At 38.0% G+C, this 23,881-nt stretch overlaps 1 protein-coding gene across 1 annotated transcript; it reads right to left on the minus strand.

The window, feature by feature from the left end:
• Window positions 1–14,163: 14,163 nt before the first annotated feature.
• On the minus strand, window positions 14,164–22,049 carry LOC149963128 (uncharacterized). The gene is made up of 2 exons (XM_090164699.1): window positions 21,730–22,049; window positions 14,164–15,339 (listed from the first exon to the last, which is right to left on the minus strand). Exons 1-2 carry the CDS (start codon window positions 22,047–22,049, stop codon window positions 15,240–15,242), a joined length of 420 nt encoding a protein of 139 aa, XP_090020825.1. The 3' UTR covers window positions 14,164–15,239.
• Window positions 22,050–23,881: the final 1,832 nt, after the last annotated feature.

Below are 23,881 nucleotides of genomic sequence, written 5' to 3' on the forward strand. Positions count from 1 at the left end.
AGAACAAATATATTTAGCACTCTTCTTATAATAAAACTTATCAATTGAAGCCGCCAAATCCCAACCACTGTTAAATAAACAATTTTCAAACTTGATGAATTGTTTTTCAGGGTTAGGAAACCTATGGTATGTTACTCCTTTACATTCACGCCTTGGATAATTTTTACAATCTCAATAATAACACCTTTTTACAGTCATTGCAATTAAAAACAGCAACAAAAATTCAAATTAACCCGACGGGTACGCAGCCATATTGTCCTAAATTTTCATTTCAGCTAAATGTCCGAAGGTTTCACAACGTTAGTTGCTCGTGACAGTTTTCATTTTGTGTATCTTTAGCATCTCGTGTTTTTCATTTGAATTTTCTATTTAAATTTCCTTTGTTGTTGTATCACAGTATGTCGGTAACTCCTCGCTGGCATCGATTTGTTTTTTTTGTTTCTTCCGCTTCAAATTATGTTTCATTTTTATTGACTGTGCAGATTGTAAGTAATTTCGTTGCTTTTTGGCCTCGGTTTCCTTTGTTCCCTGTAGTTTTCGTTTTTGAGCACCAGATTTATAATTTATCTGCATGGCTTAAAATAATAAATTATTGCTATTGAGATGATATATTTGAATAAAAATAGAAGGTTCCTCACAACCTTCTTTAAATTAAAAAAATATTTTGCTTACCTCACTGTATTTTTTTATATCTATTAATCTATTGATTGGTATTAATTAATCGCTTGCATGGTGGAACCGTCACGTACAGAGGCGGACTGTGTCTATAAATGTGGACTGCCAGGAGTCAAACGGGGCCCACCCAAAACCAGATGAAAAGGCACTAAAGCGGCTTGCAAAGTCCTAATTGATAGATAATTATTTAAATTATCTAGTTATTGTTTAGTTTCGACGACACAGCGCAATTCCACTCGAAAATATAAACCATCAGGTGCCTCTATGCGCGAATGCTTGCGACCCAGTGCGAAGAGTATGGATGATTAGTTCAGACCAAAATAAAAAGAGCCATAGAAAAGCAATCGGGAGTCCGTTGGCACCAGTGCTTCCACTCTAAGGGATTTTATCCCTTTTTTGGGGATTTTCCGACCTGAAAGGGATTTTATTTTGGAAGAGAGAGTGAGGGAAAAAAGGAAAATTATGGGACTTTTAAAAAATTAAGTATATAAAGGATTTTGGGAATTTTCCTAAATTTCACCAGAAATATTTTGGTCCGGTACTTCAAATACCTTGTCTAGACCTTAATTCCATTCGTGTGGTCTAATCATAGACATAATAAAGAAATAGACCCAAGATTCTACGGGGGGTAAATACGGGAGCGATAACTAGCAGACAGCCGGTATTTGTTCCGTATTCCTGTGGTACCACGTTTAAGCGACGCCTGTCGATTAGGCGAGTAAATACCAAATCATCACACATGTTCGTGTTTGTAATCTTTTAGGTACTCTGACGTGATTCGCGAATATTTTGGCTGTGATAATTTAAAATAAGGTAAATTTTTATTATAATTTTTAAATAAGTCAATTAATTCTTTCAAAACCCAAATAAAAAGCAGCAGATGATCTTATAATTAAAAACAAAAAATTCTAATTGCGAAATGATATTTTGTCAAAGGCTTAAGTAACTATCGGGTTTGTTGTGGCTATGGCTTGTTATGGGAATATTCTGAGATTCTAAATTATAAACAAAAGTAAATGGAATTTTGATGAAAAGGATGATTCTACCTTGGATTAATAATGATTCTACTAAAGGTATGTAGCTATTGTCCTTGAAATAAAATTAGCTTTGACAATTTAAGTCTGATGGCTTGACCCTTGATTTCTAGATTTTTGTCCTTCGCTAATTTGTGGAGTCTGAGCTTGCAATATAAATTAATAACTTTCTTAATGATGATGTTCGATTCCAACTTCAGGATCAAACATGTGTGTGGTTATCTGGTAAGATGTCCATGCCAACAATATTTCGTAATACAGCAAGTTCTAGCAAGACTACACTTCTTTTATAGAGAGAGGAATATCTCTTCATAACAACTAAACAAAATTGGCTAAAAACCAAGGAGATCTTACTCAAATTATAATAACATAATTAAACCTACACGAAATGATCCTTGGTCAAAATTTAGAATTAAAACAAGTAACAAAAGTCAAAATAATTTTTTTATTTAATTTAAAGAAATTACATCCAGTTGAAAGTGAAATAGAAAAAACCGGTGATGCTAACTTCTCACCTTTAAATTTTGACCAAGGATAATTTCGTGTAGGTTTAATTATGTTATTATAATTTGAGTAAGATCTCCTTGGTTTTTAGCCAATTTTGTTTAGTTGTTATGAAGAGATATCCCTCTCTCTATAAAAGAAGTGTAGTCTTGCTAGAACTTGCTGTATTACGAAATATTGTTGGCATGGACATCTTACCAGATAACCACGAACATGTTTGATCCTGAAGTTGGAATCGAACATCATCATTAAGAAAGTTATTAATTTATATTGCAAGCTCAGACTCCACAAATTAGCGAAGGACAAAAATCTAGAAATCAAGGGTCAAGCCATCAGACTTAAATTGTCAAAGCTAATTTTATTTCAAGGACAATAGCTACATACCTTTAGTAGAATCATTATTAATCCAAGGTAGAATCATCCTTTTCATCAAAATTCCATTTACTTTTGTTTATAATTTAGAATCTCAGAATATTCCCATAACAAGCCATAACCACAACAAACCCGATAGTTACTTAAGCCTTTGACAAAATATCATTTCGCAATTAGAATTTTTTGTTTTTAATTATAAGATCATCTGCTGCTTTGGGATTTTTTAACAATAGGTACTTTTGTTTTTTTTGTGTTTTGTTTTGTTTTTTTGGTTTGTTATTTGTCAAGGATTACAGTAATGCAAAAAGTTTTAAAAGCAAGTTATTATTTAAAAAGATATGATCAATGTAAAATTGCTACTTGCTAACAATTTTTACAACGGAAAATACGACATATTTCGAGATTTCTGTACGTGTTGGATAAAGTAGGACTGATGACGAAAAATAAAAAGGCTCAATTGCAAAACAGTACTAACTTTTAAGGGTTGGGAATTTTTCCCGTATTTCAACGCATTTTAGCCTTTTTTTTAACCATACTATGTCATATTATATGTCTTCTGTGTGATGTTGACTTATAACAACGTCGAATTTATTCTAAGTATTGGCGCCTGACGGCGCCGCGCACTAACTTCGCTCGAGCGCTGGGGGCGCGCGGCGCCTCCCCAACCCCATACTAAAAAAAGCTATGGGCCATCTATAACGCAACCTAGAGGACATAAGTATATGTATTTGTACCCCGCTGCTCCGCGTTAAGAACTACAGCGGCCACCTAAAACAACCAGCCCCGGACAAAAGTGCGCTTTGCGAAACAACGTTCGGCCAGTGAGACAGCCATTGTGACCGCCTCACATATAGCAAACAAACGCCCTCATCACGGCCCAACAAAAGGCGACACCATGGGCTGCCCGAGACCCACCCTCGCACAGCTGAGGACTAGAGTGGCTTCCTCTTCCACCGCAAACTACCCTCCTTAGTAGGTCACAGAATGACGAGTGTGGAACACCCATGAGGTTCCAGTGACCCAGCGCCCCGATCACATGACCTTGAGAGCCGGGTATGGAGCCCCCCACAGGCTCCAGTGACCCCATCACACCACTAGATAGGGACAGTACCTAGGGGACAGTACCAAGCCTGACGCATCAAGTATCGTCAACCCGATATTAATCCAACTAACCTAATAATATAAATAACCTAACCTATTAACCGCGCCAAAACCCCTAAAATGCATTGAAATACGGCGAAAATACCGAAAATAAAAAAGTAAGTTAGTATGTTTTGCATTTCCACATTTTATTTTTCGTCATCAGCCCCACGTTATCCACAACGCATTAAAATCTAGGAATTTAAAGAATCGTCCTAGGGAAAATTCACTGCAAAAGGCCAATGTTTAAAAATTCATATCTTTGTTCATTCCGCCAAAAAAAAAAAAATTTAAAATAATCCCCATCTTGCCCTCTATCCAAAAAAATATATAAAAAAATCAGGTGGGGGGCAGCTATTCTACACGTAACCCAAAATTGCTTTCAAGTAACAATTTTAAATTTATCATATCTTTCTAAATAATAAATTGCGGTTAAAACTTTTCGCATTACTGTAATCCTTGACCATTAATAAATAAAACCAAAAAAAGCCGTATTAAAGTAGAAAACACATTTTCGGTTTGCACACGTTTTAAAAATTTAGTAATATCTTGTCGTTAAATCTAATTCGTCCTCAGTCCTACCTCATCCAACACGTACAAAAATCTCGAAATATGTCATATTTTCCGAGGTAAAAATTGATGGCAAGTAACAATTTTAAATTTATCATATCTTTCTAAATAATAAATTGCGGTTAAAACTTTTTGCATTATTGTAATCCTTGACAAATAATACATCTAAAAAAATAAACAAAACCCAAAAAAAAACAAAAGTACCTATTGTTAAAAATAGCCGCTGCTTTTTATTTGGGTTTTGAAAGAATTAATTGACTTATTTAAAAATTATAATAAAAATTTACCTTATTTTAAATTCTCACAGCCAAAAAATTCGCGAATCACGTCAGAGTACCTAAAAGATTACAAACACGAACATGTGTGACGTGTCACGTGATGATTTTGTATTTTCTCGCCTAATCGACAGGCGTCGCTTAAACGTGGTACCACAGGAATACGGAACAAATACCGGTTGTCTGCTAGTTATCGCTCCCGTATATTTTTGGCAAATCAAACTCCGCGTAAGGTGTCTATTTCTTTATTATGTCTATGGGTCTAATAAACTGGGATTTCGGAATCCCAGGCGCAGGCGTACTAGCACATGCTCTGTCTCCAAGCGTGCCATTCTCCCAGTGTCAGTGTGTCACAGATTATAAGAGAACATTTTTCTTTGTGAAAGGGATAAAAAGGGATTTATTAGAACCGCCAAGTGGAAGCGCTGGTTGGCACCTACAGTCTTAGAAACTGGGAATGATTTGATATTCTTAAGTTATTGATAGCTATTAGCTATCCTCCTGGGCATTATTACTTAAATTGCATTGTTTTTACTTATCCCAAAACAGAACGTTATGAAATTTTACGACTTGTAAATAACCTTATTGAACTTGCATTATTTGAGACTTCAGATTAGCTAGGAAGTATTTTATGCTAATTTTATCCAAAAATTAAATGCAATACATTACGTTTAAAGTCGCTAACATTATATAACTATATTAAAGGGAATATAAGCCGATATAACCTCAGGTATTTGATGTGGAACACCAACGTTTGCAGCTCTGGCCGCTCTTGCCTTTGACTTTAAAAATGTTTGGTACCACTGTACACGGAAATTTGAAAAATTGAAGGGGTCTTCAATAAAGATTGCTTTTATAAAACACAGCACGCACGAGATGAAGAGCTGACCAAGCACACCTAAATTAAATTCGTCTCAGTAGTCACAAATTTATCATTCTTGCTATAACGTATTAAAGTTTGCGTCGCACAAATAATATAATTGTGTTTTTTAGAGTATTTAGAGAGGTTAAGCAGATCAATCTAGAAGTTGCAACGACAAATGTAAGACGTAACTTAGTACTGTTCAACTACGTAGTTTTTTCGTCGGGTACTCGGGTTTATCCAAACTATACCCATAACCATTTCAGTGCGGCGAGAAGAGTCTCAAAATATTAGCAGCATCTCTAGCAACCTTGGCGTCTCAATACCCAACACCAGGGAGCTTCTATAAGGGGAGACTTTTTAAGGTAAGGGGAAAGGTATATAACGCGGAAACAAAACTGGTACACTGACGCGCATCTCGAGATCTTTGGCGTAGTAAGAGGGGAATCGTCACGTGTTCGTTGTTGGGAAAACTACGGAATTTAAAAATGCTTTGTTAATGGGGCTCGCGGTATCAGCCCTTCTCTTTCTTTGAATAAAAAAGAGCTTCGATAATGGTATACCGCATGTTGGTATGGAATAGGATCAGGGTGTTCATCCGTGGGTCCAGAATTAGATTAGAGGAAGTTATCATAGAGCCATCATGGACTAATTAACAACAGGGACGGTCCGGCCCGGGAAAAAAGTAAAAAGAACAAGCATCGACGCACTCTAGCGGTACTCGTGGGCATAACAGGAAATGCTTGTACATTCTTAAAAAGGTTGGGTTGTTTTCAACCCAAAATGGGTTAAAATTCAGCCCAAACCTGGGTCCGTATTTACCCAGCCCAAAATTTGGGTTGTTTAGACTCAACCCATTAAAGGTTAAAACTTCAACTTGATTTTGGGTTGAAATCTACCAAACCTTGGGTTGAAATCTACCCCGCCTTAAGTTGAAAACTACCCCTCCTCGGGTTGACTTTTAATCACGTGATTTGCCGTGCAGCTAGGTAGGTAAATTTTAGACCTGAAAATTTTCGTTTGCCTATATAAGACCAAATTAATGTCCCTCTTAGATATGAATCATTTAAAGGATCCATGGAGAAATTACAGGAATGAAATTTCAACGGAGGCCACACATGGATTACTATTCCTCAAGACAATTACTGTCTTGAGCTTTCGACCCGCAGGTCTTTGTTAAACTAAACTGAAATAAACCAATTTTCTTATATATATTGTTTCGTAAAAAACTACAAAGATATCAATTGTTAAAAATAAAAATATATTTTTTTAACGATTGGTAACTTTTTGGGTTTTTTACGATACGATATATATAAGAAAATTGGTTTTGTTCAAGTTAGTTAGACAAAGACCCGCGGGCCGACAACTCAAGAGTTTTTGCCTTGATAAATAATAATCTATGTGTGTCCTCCATTTAACTTATACTCCTACAATTTCTCCATAAAAAAAACCTTCATATCTAAGAGGGACATTTAATTTTTCGTATACAGGGTGTCATTATTTGATCGGCCCAGGAATTTTAAATATTCAGTATGTACGCTCTCGGGGGAGATCGTTATATCTTGTAAATTTCAGAAATATCATGAAATTTTTCACGACTTTAGAAGTGTTAGGTTTTGTACGCTACGTGGTAGTACCAGCGTGTTTGTTTTTCATGACCAATTATTTCAGTGACGAAATATCCGATTTCCACCAGACCAATTCCATTTAAAGGGAATATAACCTGCAAAGCAATCTTTATGGAAGACCCCTTCAATTTTTCAAATGTCCCTGTACAGTGGCGCCAAACATTTTTAAAGCCAAAGGCATGAGCGGCCAGAGCGGCAAGCGTTGGTGTTCCACACCAAATACCTGAGGTTATATTCCCTTTAAGGTTTCGAATATGCTCTATGTGCTTATTGAAACTTTTCGTCTACCCCGTAGCGTTCAAAAACTAAATTGAAATTTACAAATAATAATGATATCCCCCGAGAGAGTACATGCTGAAAATTTCTATATCTCCGTTTCGTTGTATTATTTTCATGCATTTTTTTGAATTTTCAACACATTTTATTTTTAATTATTAAAGTAACAAAATATGTACTTTTCAACAAATATGAGAATCTGTAGGAATAAGCTAACCATTGTTTAAAATTTTGAAACCAAATGAGATTTGAAAAGATTCTATATGGATTTCAACCAAAATTTTTAACCTAATTTTGGTTTAATAAAACAACCCACAAAAAATTAACAAATTTTAAAAAGTTAACTAATGTTGGGTTGTTAATAACCCAAATTTGGGTTGCAGTGAGACAACCCAATTTTTTTAACTCTTCATTTTTAAGAGCGTATAGGCTGGTAATTCAAAATAAGCGGAGGGGATAAAATAGGGAAAGAAGCTTCCTTGAAATGCTTGGAACTTAAAAGTTGAACCACCAGATTACCATGCGGTGCTAATATATTAGTCTTTTAAATTAATCGTCGTAAAAAATTTAGAATGTCGAGCTTTTCCGATCGTACAGTACATATAGTAAAATATTCTGCTTACCGTCTGGAAGAAATTCCCAAATTTGTTACGGTAATTATTATTATCATAATATAATATTATTCATAAATATAAATGATTGTACCAAGGCTTAATAGTTGTTTACCTTTTTTATGATGAATAATTTCCGAGATAATTTCGAATCTATCTTAGAATCGGAGGTGGAAAATGTATCATTTAACTATACCAATTATACTAAAATAATAGCAATACTTATTTAACGTGATAACAGGGATGGTTATGAGACACGTTTGGGGTTTCCATTGTAAACAACAATCGGAAAATTCAGATCACAACCGCTAAAACCGTTGAAAAATCAGTTTCCTGTTTATGACGTTTGAATCACCAGGATAAAAGATATTTGCCTGGAAACGCTGCTGAACGCGTTAACACTTTTTTGGGGTCTTTATAGGAAAATGTTATAGATCTGGGCCGTCCCAGTTGTTAATTAGTCCATGGAGCCATAGAGCCCATTTTGGGCGTATTTGACTTACCAGAGAGAGGGGGAAGACTTGGCGGGATGACAATTTTTGCCCTCCTATCAAGTGAGTAAGACCGATATTAGTACCTGGTGGAAATTTATAGAAACACGGGAAAATGGCAGCCGATATAACCGCTGAAACGTCTCTGCAATCTATTATGGATATTAACAAATTAGAAAGTGAGACAGATGCATCTAGGAATATGAATTTCCATCCTCGATCCTAGGATGCATCAACTCAATATAGTTATTATTTAATTAGCAAATTAATAAATCGGTTTCTTAAGCCAGAAATTACAGAGAAAAACGATTGAAAAGCTAACAAATTTACCAATGTTGACATCAAAACGAAGAGTTAATCCACCCTTACTTAATCAGTGGTAGTTGGGATATTGGTTTGTGATATTTCAAAGATGATCAATTTTAATTATCATGTAGAATTAAATTATGAAGTAAGTAAATTTGTATTTAGGAATTTTTGCATTAATGATAAAAAAAATTTATAAAACATTGAAGCATATTTTTTAAATAACGCAGTTCTTGACTGAACAAATAAACTTACATCTATTTTAAATATATTAGTTACTTCGGTAAATAGGTGTCATCGCAGTCCCACGCTTTCATGTCTAACAACACTTAATATCTAAGCCTTGTAAAACGTACGATATAGCAGACGATATTTTCATTTCGTTAGCTCACGTTAGATGGCGGTATCGTTACCCAGCGTCCCTCGAGAATCTTCTCTCCTTTTGAGGGGGTGGAATTTTCAACGAGAAAGTAACTTAACCCCCACGCTTTTGTAAGGCTTTTGCGCTTCCAGAATTTCAGGCTCGGTAGTAACTTCTCCTAATCTAATTCTGGTGGGTCCCATACCGCCAACAAAATGCTCATTACATACATAATGGTGGTCTTTTACTTGAAGCTCATGTGTTAAATTACTTCTTCCAATTGCTTTAAGCCATTTTTTACATTTTTCTAGTTTATGTTTTGGCTTAGGGAAAGAGTAAAAAGTTGCGCCTTTCAAGGACCTTGAATCATTTCGACAGCCACGGTAACAACAGTTCATAGTTCGCACCCTTTTATTATTATTCAACTAAATAAAATCCACGTTAAAGTACTTAATTTTAAATAAGTCGTCTACACGCCAAGTCTGATAGTCTCTTCCCACATAACTTCGAAGCCTTGGCTAAAAAAGTGTAAATAAATACAACCAGGAACAGGGTTGCCAACCGTAGACGTTTTTCTCAGGGATTTCGTTTGTCCGACTTCTCATTTGGCCGACCACAAAATACACGTTACGCCGACTGTCCATTTGGCCGACTGCACATTTGTCCGACTGTACATTTGTCCGACTTCTCAGTCGGACAAATGGGCAGTCGATCAAATGGACATTGCATTTTGCCGACAGTTCATTCGGCCAATTGCTCGTTTGGCCGACTGTTCGATTGGCCGACTGCTCGATTGGCCGACTGCTCGATTGGCCGACTGCTCGATTGGCTGACTGCTCGTTTAGCCGACTGCTCGTTTGGCCGACTGCTCGATTGGCTGACTGCTCGTTTAGCCGACTACTCGTTTGGCCGACTGCTCGTTTGGCCGACTGCTCGTTTGGCCGACTGCTCGTTTAGCCGACTGCTCGTTTGGCCGACTGCTCGTTTGGCCGACTGATTTCAAAAAGAGGGGTTACTTGTATTTTGCCTGTCTCCAATTCTCCCCTTATATAAGCTCCCTGCCAACACGTACACCGTTTTTATTGGATAACATAGCAATTTTTAATAATAAGGGCAAAGCAGGATAACCAAAAACAGAATACAAGCAATTACGATTTTGGGCAAATTCTAACCCGCCGAAATATTTATATTCGAAAGTATTTTAATAATACTAAGAAGAATGAATAATATACATGGTTTTTTTTAAAATTAACCATCCCATTACAATTACTGCGCCTATTGGGTAATCCGGTTTCTTACTGTTCGGTTTTTAGCATCATCAGCTGCACTGTTAAAAAAAATTGTTCCAATTTGAACAAATCGCCGTTCAGAAGGTTGTCCCTGTAACAGAACGCCATTTTGTTCTAATATGAACAAAAAGTATTCGTTCGATAAAGAAAGATGGTTCAATATTGAACAAACCTTCTTTGCCTTTTCATAGCGCAAAAGATTTTACATTCTTATCTCAGCCGTAAGGCCGAGAACTGGTAACAGACGATTTTATAATTTATTTCTATGCTGAAAACGTCAAACCAAATTGCAGTATATTACGAAATATTTTCTGTAAATTTTAATTCTGGAACTTGGGCAATTACATTTCCGAACGAATTTCGTCTACCTTGCCAATCAAATAAAAATGTACTTAAAAAAAACGGTGCGTGTCCTATAAATTCGGACCTTTCACAACCCTATTTCATTTTCCACTTCGTTAGGACACGGAGGTTATTTATATCGTTATTTGTGTTAAGTTTCTTTTCAAAAGATGGGGTAGTTTCTGAGAAACAGCGTTACAGACCAAACGCCATTTGAGTCGCTAGTGAATTAGGAGCTACACTCGAGCAATGATATTGAATCTTCGGTAAATTTCCAAACACACTGTTCATACAACTTCATTACAACATGTTCTAACTCACCCTATAAATAAATTACTACGAGTAATAGTTTAATCAACCAGTAGACTAACTTAAAACAACCTAATAATGTACGAAAAAGCAACCTATAACAAAGCGCACTCTAAACCACTCATTTATTACTTTATGGATGTTATACTTGTTTGTTACTTTTGGCCATACTAAGTTTTCCGCAAAATAGTGTCACACTTATTTGTTACTTTTGGCCTTACGACAGTTTCCGCAAATATAGTGTCACACTTATTTGTTACTTTTGGCCTTACGACGTTTTCCGCATAATAGTGTCACACTTATTAGTTACTTTTGGTCATACGTTGAAAGTGTCCAACTTATATGTTAGTACATGTACATGAAACCAATACAAAGAAATTCATATAGGATTGTGTGTAAAACCGGTTCTAAGGGGAACGAATCTATTCTATTGTGTAGTTTACAAGCCTTCCTCCAGAGGGCGAAAGAGCATTCGTTCTTATTTGAACGAAATAAAATATCTTGAACACACCGTTCTCGGTTACATACCTTTAGAACGCTCTCGTTCATTTTTGAACAGACTGTTCTAAGTTGAACGTCTTCTGAACGAATTTTTTTAACAGTGTGCAAGATAAGGTTTTTTCCGAGGGGCTGATCACTCCGCGTAATCGGTGTACAGAGCCGTACCTTTGACTGTACTAATGGGATTACGCGTAATCTTTGAAGTCCCTGCCTTTGGCAGTGGTAATCTAAGCGTAATCTGGTGTACAGATTTTCTAAGAGTGGTTAGCCCCTCGGTTTTTTCGTTGCTCTATGGTAATTTGAGGTCACCTTAAACAAATAATAGCTTGAACGTTAAATTTAACCCAGTGGCGTAGCAAGGGGGGGGGGTGCCGAGCGGGCGAAACTTTTTTGGGTCCGTTTTTTATATATGAATTATCCCGGGAAATACGTATAGGAGAGAAATCTCGTGTATATTGAGAGGGGTGGAAAACTCCGGAACCGCTCCGGGTTATAAAAGATCACTGATTAAATCTTAAAAAAAAAATCGAGTTATTGATAATTCTATGGGTTTTCTTATGAAATTTCAAAGTAATTACCAAGAATCAACAAAATAATTAAGTAAATTTGCAATATTTAACTAAATTATTTGTATACGTAGGAATTTTAAAAAAATTACCATACTTTCTCCTCATCATATGAAGTTTCCACCCACCCTGCGCCAATTTAAGCCTTTGCCCACCATACCCGTACACAGCCGCCAAAACTCGGGGGCGCTCAAATTCTTTTTGGGGGTGCCAATACCTTGAGTAATTTTTATCTCCCCACCTATGAAATTAGTAAATATACTAATCCGGTTGTAGCCCTAAAATATCCGTCAAAACATTTTTGATAAGCTGGTTCAATATTTCTACAATTGAAAAGTTTTTCTGGTGCAGTGAGACGCGCGAAAGCAATTTTCAAAAACTTTAGTAAAATGGTTTCAAATATCTACTGATACTAGCTCTCTAGGAAAAGTATTTTTCCTTTTTGATTAATATACAAATATTTTAGATAATATCTTTCGGTAATTGAGCAATCGATTTTTTTTGGGTCGGTCGGATTGAGGATGCTCAAGTACTCATTTGGGGGCGCTGAGCATCCCCTGGCGCCCCACGTGTACGGGCCTGTTGCCCACGCGAGGCTGGCGCCAAATCACAAAATTAGCAAAGGAAGAAAAGCTTTCAGCAAGATTCTAAGTCAAACGAAAATATTGGTTTAGAGGAGTCATTTTGAACATAGGCTGCGTTCATGGTCAATTTTAGTTAAAACGCTCTGAAATTTTAACGTATGAAGGCAGCTTAAGAAAGAGTAAAATTTATTTATGTTATGGAAAAAAATAAAGAAACACTGGACGTAAAATCAAATAAAACTCTTTATTGCTACATGATTGATAAAAGTATACGCACGATATGTTTATATATTATGTAACACTGATTGACTAGATTGAAAATATTTCGCAAATCTTAGTTCCAAAATCAGGTATCTCAAAAAAACAAAATTTGACTAAAATATTATTTAAATCTCAAAATGAAGCATTACACTTTTTTTTAAATGGTAATATCCACCACTTTTTCTCTATTTTTAATATTTTATGTAAAAAAGAAGGTGGAAATGGGTTTTGAAAAACGCCAAAAAAAGGAAATTCACGTAAGTCAAGTTACCTGGTTTTCGAACTAAGGTAGCAATAAGAAGCGATAATAAGAAACAAGGGCGTATTTAAGGGGGGAGTTTTGGGGGTTCAACCCCCCCCCCCCCCCCGAAATGCTGATGACAGGGGGGGAGGTGCCTAATAAAAATCAGTTAAACTTTCGTCAGCACCCCCCCCCCTTGAAATTTTCCCTCAAAACCCCCCCTGAAATAAAATCCTGGATACGCCCTTGATAAGAAAACACACGTGAAACTCTAAATCGTGCCGCTATACAAGTGTCGAAATTTTTACAATATCGCTTATAACAAATTTATATATTTCTTGCTACAGCACTTACTAATCAAATGTTTTAAACAAAAGTTCCTCAAGGTAGTTCATCAAGGTAGAAGTATTCAACTTTGAACTGTGTCTATCGGATAAGTAAGGGGAGAAAACTAAATGAGGATGAGACTTGTATCTGTGACCGACTTGATTGGTTGCTGTCAAGTTGGTTTGTGGGTAAAGTATAAAAGGCAAAGGTCAATGATAAAATGTCTAGATCAGAATAGTTTATTTCTTATATATATCTGAATTTTCATTGGTTTCCAGACATTTCCCCGTGTTCATTAAATTTATTCTTTGCACGATAGGTAATGCTTATTTAAATAAAATATTAGCTTCACAGTAATGGACGCTTCAATAAAACATCTTCAAGTAAATCGCCATGAAGTAATGTTTCCGAGATTCAGGACCTGCAAGTTACGGTTTAAATAGTGCTTTTGGAAATAATGAAAACTTTCCACCTGTTCGGTATGCAAAAAAAAATGTTTCCTTTTAACCCGGTAGCTTTTTTTTATAATAAAACTTAGCAAAAACACGACGTTCTGTTTACAGGTGAAAAGTTTCCATTATTTCAACAAATACTATATAAACAGTAATTTGCCGGTCATGGCTTTCGGATATATTACTTCTTGGCGATTTCCTTTAAGTTGTTTTATTTAAGCCCCTATTAACCCTCTTAGTTTACATAGAGCCACGTGACGGATTTTCGACTGCTAATGAGACTCAAAGCGTTTAATTTAGCAGATTAAAATCGAGCAGTTTATGAACTTCTCGCGTGGGTCGCTTCGTGACTCTACTTCGCCCTATGTAACCTGAAACGACCTTCTAATTGCGGTAGATGGTGCTTCGAACGGAACAATTTACATGACTTTTTGCATCGGCATATGTTGGAATACGACGAAACAGCAGTTGGACACTGCTATCTCAATGAACTACTAGTGAAATTGATCTTGGATGCCGCTATTGTTGTATAAAATATATCTCTTTCAAGAGAAGTTAGGCCTTAAATTAACAATAAATAATAATAATCAGCTAGGCACCACCTTAGGCTTAAGTCAGTTAGCGATTTTTAATGCCTTTAACTCAGGTTTCCGGGCTATACTGCGTAGGAGGGTGGTGTCAAACCCTTCATGCCACGAGATCCAACAACTACCTAAACTCACTATTATCTTTAGCCTCGACATGTTTTTATGGAAAGGGGGAGCTGAAGAACTCGGGTACCAAACCCCTTTAACTACTGGGGAATATCTTGCAAACTCAACGCAGAAAGCGTACCTTCCTTAGCCAGTTTAAAAGGATGTGAACTGAATCCAAATGTCACGCGCATATTACTCCACGTGCTTAAGTTAAATTTCATTATTGTTTTGTGATATATAATAACATTTTTTACGATGTAAACGTTTTAGGACCGTTTTCTTTGCACCTAAAAACGTAGCTCTGACACGGCTAGATTAATTTATAAAGGGGAACATCAACATTTGTATAATCTGGGGTAAAATATGGTAGCACCGCCCTTCCCGAATCCGATCCGACCAATCATCTGGTTGAAATTTGCCATGACCATTTTCGAAGATTCGCACGCCTAATAACTGACATACAAAGTGACGCTTTTTGAAGTAGCATCTTCTATCGTAAGAGATATATTCTTTCGTTAGCCGTAAAAAGCGGCGAATGATTAAGCGATGAACGGAAAAGGGGCTTGTCTATTCGGCGACGTCGATACTGGGCACTGATGACTTCAACGAGGGCGAGAGTGTCTCCTCACTGGCCAATGGCGGAGTGTTCTTTCTCAACACTTTGTGCCTGCAACGAGGTATTCAAACTTTTAGACAATAGTAAGTAGAATTTTTAGCAACAACTTATTAGATCTAAAAACACGATTCGATAAATTTTAAAATTCTAACTGATTTATAAGCTGTCCAAAGGCAAAACCTAGTAAACGCCAATTTTGAAAATTTCAAGTTAGTAGTAAATTCAAGTAAGTATGTGAATCGTACTCCTCTTAGAATAATCTCAGCCAGAAACAATTTCTGGTTGAGTTACAACAGCAAATATCACTTACATGATTACAATAATGAATAATGGTAATCAAAGCAAAGAAAATTAAATGTATCGAATAAATAATAAAATGGAGTTACAGGGTTTGGGCATGGGACAGCCGAAATGATAACAGATTTTGCATTAACAAAGTCTGTACATAGTTTCGTATTCCTGTAACCCGTGTAGTGTTTGCCATTTTTAAGGAATATCATATACAAATCATATAATAGGCAAAACACGTTGCCCTATTTAACCTTATCTGATGAGATCTGTTAGCCTCATGTGAATATGTTCATTATAAAAAGGTTACCATTGAAATTTTATATACGGTTACTGTTTAAATACTGCTTGTTGATTAAATTGGAAGACGCATAAATCGCGATCGCGTATATAGTTGTGTTTGAGATCATCCACGGAAATCTCGAATTTTACTTCTTAAAGCAAGGGGCGGCTCGACCTGAAGTAGCTCTTTTTTTAATAGATGTCGCTAGCGTCGAAATTAAAAAGACGGTACTTATAGGTACCCCTCGCGTTGATTGGATCGTTTGCAAATTACTCAATAACATAATTTACAGCAATTATAAACAATATTTTTACATGGGATATACAATTTAGGTTAAAGCCCACTAAATAGGGTATAAGTTGTCTAACTATAATGGCTCTCTGACGACGTTATCATTGGGTTATTTTTAATTTTAGCTTCCTTTGCCATAAATAGATGGCACGACGCTCTCCAGTAAAATGAAAACGATATAAAGGTTGTGCTCTCAGTCTCTCCACAGCCAATGGAATTACGAATTTTGACTTATTTCCCCTCCGAAATTGAACTGTATTTCATGCAATCTGGTAGTAATACAATTAGACCATAGAGATAGAAAATAAGTAGAGGCACAATGAAATCTGAGGGTTTGTTCCGCGGTGCTATTCTATCCCCCTTCGCGAGCTATGCGCTATAGGGAAGAAAACACGTGGCGCCACAAGCGGCCATCTAAGAAACTAAACTCCCTTTGTGGCAACCAGTTGGGCAGAATGTAAACAACGTCGATATTTGGAGCAGCGTTGCCAGACGCCCTATAATTATAGGGAAAATCTATAATTTTTGATTTTTCGATATTGATGACCTATAAATCCAATAATTTCAAAATTTATTAGTCAGGTTCGGGAATTCAATATAATATCAGACTGAAAAATACTAAATTTATGATAAAAATGAATAAATGTGTTTTTATTATTTTTAATATTTCAGTTTTTTTTCATTTAAAATTTCATTAAACTTGAAATTACCGCCAAATACAATGTGTCCTATAATTTGGACTGGGAATCTATAATTTTTAGTCCTTGGGTCTATAATTTGATTTTGGCTATCTGGCAACGCTGATTTGGAGAGAAAAAAGGTAAATTTACCTCATATTTTCAAGATTAAATACAATTATCAATCGTAATAATATATTTCTGATAGACTGCCATTGCATACAAAATTGTCCTTGGAAAAGGATTATTGTGGTAAGTTTTTTTCGAACTGCTTCTTTCTTTTGACTATCGTTAATGTATCTGCTGATTTTCCTTAATCTTATATTTACAAGTATCCTATGGGAACTTTCCAATGGCCGTTGATAGCCACAGCCATAAATACAAGGGCTGATGTTGCAATTTCGAATCCGGAAAATTAATTCCCTGTCCATTCAGTATGTTTCTTGATTAACGTTTCAAAAATAGATAATGCTATTAAAAGTTGATGATATGATTTTTCACTCTCATTTTTAAAACTTGGAACAATTTTGTTTATCGATTCTCGTAGAGGGTTGGGATATGGTAAACAAAGGTGTTTTCTCTAGAAATCGTATGCTTTCGGAGAATAAAAATGAACTGTCATGGCAAAGCTTCGTAGTAACTGAGGGCATTGCTGTTTTTTTATTCTTCAATCCAGTTTGGTGAAAAAATTTAAACAGTTCTATTGAAGTTGGACCAAATCTTATATTCAATAAAAGCTTTTCTCATTTCATGAAGAGAGTTTTTTAGTAGGTGCTAGATGTATATTGTCACGGACGGACCACATTCAGGCATAGGACGGACATAATTAAGTCTTGCATCTGGGGCTGGCCACGGAGCTATTGAGACAGAGCGCATAGAAGGCTAGACTAGGATGGACGATGCACACACCTTCTGGTTTGTTCTTTTGGTTGTAAAACGGAAAACCTCCCAGAGGTTTACTTTGCAGCGGCTACTTGCAGCTATTGAGACAGCGCATAGAAGGCTAGACTAGGATGGACGATGCACACACCTTCTGGTTTGTTCTTTTGGTTGTAAAACGGAAAACCTCCCAGAGGTTTACTTTGCAGCGGCTACTGGCAGCTATTGAGACAGAGCGCATAGAAGGCTAGACTAGGATGGACGATGCACACACCTTCTGGTTTGTTCTTTCGTGTTTTGTATTTAAACGCAGATAGATGGCGGTAGCGTTTCCGTCGAGTGCCTTAAAATCAATAAGCGTGCTAGCCTTTTCCGGTGCTTAGCGACACTACTGCTTCTTTTGGACTTCATTTTCCCCCACCTCTCCTCCCCTTTCAACTTCAAATTTAAAAGCTGTTAAAACTATTGAAAATAAAGTAGAATCACCCTTTAAGTTACAATAAATTAAAATGAACACATCTAGAATTATAAAATATTGCTCGTAACATCAGAAATTTAAATTATAAAAATTTTGTCACGCGTGATTTTCAGGTGCGTTAGAAACCGACTTATCTCGTGATATCATAGAAATTCAATTACTGGGGCGGGTGAATTAAATCAATCGCCCATCATAGAAATCTCATAGGTAACTAGAATGCTGCCGTGTAACTGGCAAATGGCCCAAACGCCGTGGCAGACGAAGCCAGATCTCAGCCAATCAGAGCTCAAAGAGCGGTTCTGCCAAGAATTTAATGTTACCGGAGAGAATTACGTCACCCATCTCCCGCTATTGTAGCGGAACCAAGGAGGATTATTATCCTCCTTGGCGGAACCACTCTACGGCCTCTCATTGGCTGAAGGTTCAAGGCGAACTGGCGTCAAGCTCGGCCGTAGGCGGCAGCATTCTAGTTACCCATGAGATTTCTATGTCGCCCATGGTAATACCTTCCTCCATATTTGTCCAAAAATCTGGCAGCGCTGTACAATTTGATTGTGCTGGACACGGGAATCGATGTAATCAAACAAAATGGCTAGCAGTCTTCGTTATGAGAATCCATTTTAAGGTTTGATTTCCCCTAAATAGAGCGAAGCTACAACGCAGTTACAAAAGGTGTTTCTATAAAATACGGGAGGTCACGTGACAATGTTTTGTCGACGTCACTTAACTGCATAGCTGAACGGGCTCGTCTCACACTAAGAGCCCGAGCTTGATTTGAGACCGAGCGCAGGCTTTATTAAGACCAAAACGTTGTGGTCATTTAATTTGAGCTTGAGATGAGACCTTTATAACATAGCGTATTTTTGTGTACTCGAGATGAGACCATTAAAATATAGTAAATTGCTGTGAATCTGAGCTGAGTCCAATATAATATAGTGTATTACTACGAGGCCGAGCTGAGACCATATTTTTGTGACGAGCCCGATATCGAACCTTTTAATTTTTAAGAGACGGTTATGTGTCCGTTCTTGAACGATTATGTTTCTCTTGGTCATTGGGGAGCGCTGCGGCGCAGATCAACACGTGCCGTAACCGTAAAGCTTTCTCTCTCACCGACACGGATAACAGCGCGTGATCACAGTTGGCCGTGTCGCCCTTGGAGAGAGCTCTGGCCTACTGGTTAAATACGGAATTTACGTATTTGGCTATTTCGGATAACGTGATTTAACCTAGTCGTTTTCTGATTGGTCCAAAGTAAACTACCTTCTAGAATTTTCGAAGATTGTTGTTTCGTTTGACATTTGTATCGTGTTGTGCTGCGTCACCCGCGAGCCGCGTGTGTAAGGTAGCCTAGCCTTAGCTCCTACTCCTAGAGCAAGTAGCTAGGCCTAACCACAGTGAAATTGGATTGGATTGATTTCATAGTGAATAAGAAATAAAAAGGTGATAAAATTAGACATAAAATAATTTTTATGTCTAATTTTTGTGAGTTCGAGACCAGCTCTTGTGCTTAGGGAAAAAAATATGATCCCTAGACGAGCTCTCGTGTTTTTGGGGAAATTATTGTGAGACCGAGACGAGACTAAGGCCAAACAGAAAGTTTGCTGAGATTGAGCCCGAGACCATGTCTTGGTGTGCAGCAATTCTTAGCTAGACAGTAGCTCTTGAAGGTAGAGAGCACGCGCTGCAGTCGCGAACCCCTTCGGGATCTGAAACCCGCAAGCCAGTAAAGCACTTAAATTACTGGCGCTCGTGACGTGGATAAAAACATTTTATACTTCTAATTTTTATTGTTTTATTTTATAGAAAGCTGACTAATTTTTATTTTCCAAATTTCTAAACACGTTCTCGAAACGTGACGTCATGACTTGTTTAAATCGACTCCCCTTGACCAGAGATCAGCGGACTCTGGGCTCTAAAGAGTCCGAGAGCTATTTTTGGGCGCGAGCTCCACTCTTCGGGGAAAAAGAGAAGAGCGTGAGCGCGAGCTCCACTGTTCCGGAGAAAAGAGAAAAGCGCGAGCGCGAGCTCCACTCTTCGGGGAAAAAGAGAAGAGCGTGAGCGCGAGCTCCACTGTTCCGGAGAAAAGAGAAAAGCGCGAGCGCGAGCTCCACTCTTCGGGGAAAAAGAGAAGAGCGCAGGTGCGAGCTCCATCCTTTGGGAAAAAAGAGAAGAGCGCGAGCTCGAGCTCAGCCACTTAGAAAAAAAGAGAAGAGCGCGAGTACGAAATCAGCCTCTGAAAAAAAAGAGAAGACCACGACCTTCAGCTTCTGAGATAAAAGAGAAGAGCGCGAGCGTGAGCTTCAGTGCCGCCCTTAGAGAGCGAAATTTAAAACAATTGATTCCCGCCTTCTTCACGAATCACATCACGTGGTGCTTTTTCTGAATGTGAATTTCCCAGAATCTATCGGCCTCTGAGAGAGGGCGCTTCTCATTACGAGCAGACCGTGAGCTCTAACTCTTCCTCTTAAAAGAGCGCGAGCGTGGGCTCGCCCTCTTGTACTAAAAGAGATGAGCGCGAGCGCGGGCTCGTCCTCTTGTACTAAAAGAGATGAGCGCGAGCGCGGGCTCACCCTCTTGTACTAAAAGAGATGAGCGCGAGCGTGGGCTCGCCCTCTTGTACTAAAAGAGATGAGCGCGAGCGCGGGCTCGCCCTCTTTTAATAAAAGAGATGAGCGCGAGCGCGGGCTCACCCTCTTGTACTAAAAGAGATGAGCGCGAGCGCGGGCTCGCCCTCTTGTACTAAAAGAGATGAGCGTGAGCGCGGGCTCACCCTCTTGTACTAAAAGAGATGAGCGCGAGCGCGGGCTCGCCCTCTTTTACTAAAAGAGATGAGCGCGAGCCCGGGCTCACCCTCTTGTACTAAAAGAGATGAGCGCGAGCGCGGGCTCACCCTCTTGTACTAAAAGAGATGAGCGCGAGCGCGGGCTCGCCCTCTTGTACTAAAAGAGATGAGCGTGAGCGCGGGCTCACCCTCTTGTACTAAAAGAGATGAGCGCGAGCGCGGGCTCGCCCTCTTGTACTAAAAGAGATGAGCGTGAGCGCGGGCTCACCCTCTTGTACTAAAAGAGATGAGCGCGAGCGCGGGCTCGCCCTCTTTTACTAAAAGAGATGAGCGCGAGCGTGGGCTCGAACTACTCACTGTGAAAGAGAAGAGCGCGAGCTCGGAAATTTGGTTTTTGACTATCTCTGCCCTTGACTCAAGATGCTCGAAAAATGATGGTAAGAAAACAAAGACATCTAAGGCGCCTTATAATAATAATAATAATAATCAGCTAGGCTAATACCCAAGGCACCACCTTAGGCCTAAGTCATAAAGCGACTTTTAATGCCATTAACTCAGGTGGCCGGATTGCAATGCGTAGAAGGGTGTTTGCAAGCCTTCATGCCACGTGAGCCAACAGCTCCCTGGGTCTACACTAACTATTACCGTTAACCTCAACAAGTTTTTCGATGTAGTCTTTCATCCTGGTCATAGAATGTCCGCGATTGTGGAAGTGAAGCCACGACGTAAGCTCGTTCCCCTTTATAAAAGCAAATATTACCTTTTTGCGAGGAAGTCGGGCGTGGATGTGGCGCTGCTTCCGGGGCTGTTTCCGGAGGGAATATTGGCGAGTCTTTCGTTGCTCTTCCGGGGTTTGGGCAGCGTCATGATGAGGAGTGGCCCCATGGGATAATCCGACCGTAATTCGGCCTCGGACAGCGACCGGTTGGCATCGATCACCGAAAGGGGTCCATCGTAGGTGGTCGGCTGACCAATCGGGTACGCGTACTGTCCTTGCTGGTTGTTGCGGGTGTCGTGGCTCTTCCTGGCGCAGAAGACGTACCAGAAGAACGCGGCTAACGTTGGCACGGCCACGAACATGCTGAGGGCACCCGTGGCGAACAGCCAAACCCCGCCCCGCCCGTAACAAGCGCCGAAGACGAGGAACACCAGTCCAGCCACGAACAAGGCCACAGCCAACACGAACCACAGAATCAGTACGTAGCGCCATCTGCCCTTCGGCCAGTCCATTCGACGGAACAGACGACGCGTTTTCATAATACGATCCGCTGCATTGCGCCCTTCGAGTTACGGAAATCCATCGCGACAGAAATGACCTAGCTCCATCCAGCGGCGATCTTTTCAATCTGAACGAAAAAAAACATTTATAATAGGTATTTCCATAAAATCCTCGTCAAAGTCAAATATCGCGTTTGTGCTACCACGACTGGACTTCAAACTAGTTTAACTTTATACTGTCAATTCTGTTGTCAAAGTTTTGGTAGGTTCTGGAAGGTCAAGCTTCCGTTAATACGCACTCGTGGGACAGGGCACGTCATTCTAGAACGCAGTAGAAAACAGGAAATTTTCATCCCGTTGCTAAGGTGAATTGAAGTATCGTTGAGAGATATACACCAGCAGCGAGATATTACAACTATAATGTTTACATAATTCGTTGCTTAAATCAGTAAGAATTTATTCTCTAAACTGATAAAAATATTAAATTGACGCCATCTAGTATAAATAGTTGATTTTATAAAATAAAAAGTGGTCTTGCCCAACTTGTTAAAAGGTTGTTCTTACGTCACAAGACACAGCTTTAATAGTATATTCTTCGCACGAGCGATTTGCACGCACGCTAGAAATATTTGAACTTGACTACGTAAAAAAATTACAACTCGAAATACCAGAATTAACCTTAACCGGTAATTGCTTACTTTAAATCTTGTGTAAATTTCCAAAAACGTTTCTAAATCTTAGGAAATCCGTGAGATTATTTTCGAAATTCGCTATAGAGGCTCATGGGAATTCAGTATGTTTGAGCAAGGCATCGTCTGCTAAGATCCGGCTGCTGATACTAAGGCCCGCGTTTAGATAATTTTAGTTTTAAATATTAACAGCGTTACAAATAGATAAATAAAGGCTAGGGTTGTATTAAAAATATATTTTTATGTGTTATGTATATTATAAGGTAGTCTGGTTTTAGTTATTTTTTATTTACTAACCTTGAAAGATATAAAATACTCAGCAAAAATAAATAATCTTCTATAGCAATTAGAACTTTCACTTTACTGTTAAACTAAACGACCGGTAAGCCTTGTCTTAAATAGCGGACGACACTAAATTATCGGCCAACTTCGAGATTTCATTTTGACCGTAGTGACGCAAACTTACTGAAAACACGTGACCACCGATCTTTTGTATAAACACCTATTGTTTATTATTGAAAGAAATCTTTTAGACCAGAGTAACACTAAAAAAACATAGAAATCTTGGTTTCGACAAAAAATCTATCATGGAAATTTTAAAAACTTCCAAATCATAAATTTATTGTTAATAGAAAGAAATATTTAGGAATCGACGAAAATCTTTATCAATGTACAAAATTTGTACATCACTTTCATAAAATTTTAAATTCAAAACTGTTCAAAGGAAATTATTCGGTGTGCCAACACTGATTTAGAATTGGTATGAATTTTTAATCACTTGTTTACCGAGATTGGTGAAAAATACAGAAAGCATTTTTTTGGCATTTCCTAAGACCGGTTTGGAAAACCAATATTAATATTTCAGACCAGATTTTTTTTTAATTATGGGAGTAAAATTCTGATAATTTAACTGAAATTTATTTGAGAGCATCACTGCTGTATTAGTATTTTCGCCACATTGCATTTCACACGGAGGTTAAAATTTCCTTCAATAACTAAAAATTG

This window comes from Leiobunum rupestre, chromosome 1 (genome assembly GCF_980474605.1).
Source record: "Leiobunum rupestre chromosome 1, qqLeiRupe1.1.hap1, whole genome shotgun sequence".
In the NCBI taxonomy this organism is placed as follows: Eukaryota; Metazoa; Arthropoda; class Arachnida; order Opiliones; family Sclerosomatidae; genus Leiobunum; species Leiobunum rupestre.

Excerpts from the sequence above, each read along its gene's own strand:
- LOC149963128 (XM_090164699.1), bottom strand. The coding sequence starts at position 22,049 with ATGTTCGTGGCCGTGCCAACGTTAGCCGCGTTCTTCTGGTACGTCTTC. Across the intron at positions 15,340-21,729 it reads CCCGACTTCCTCGCAAAAAG|GCACAAAGTGTTGAGAAAGA; the intron begins GTAATATTTGCT and ends ACCTCGTTGCAG.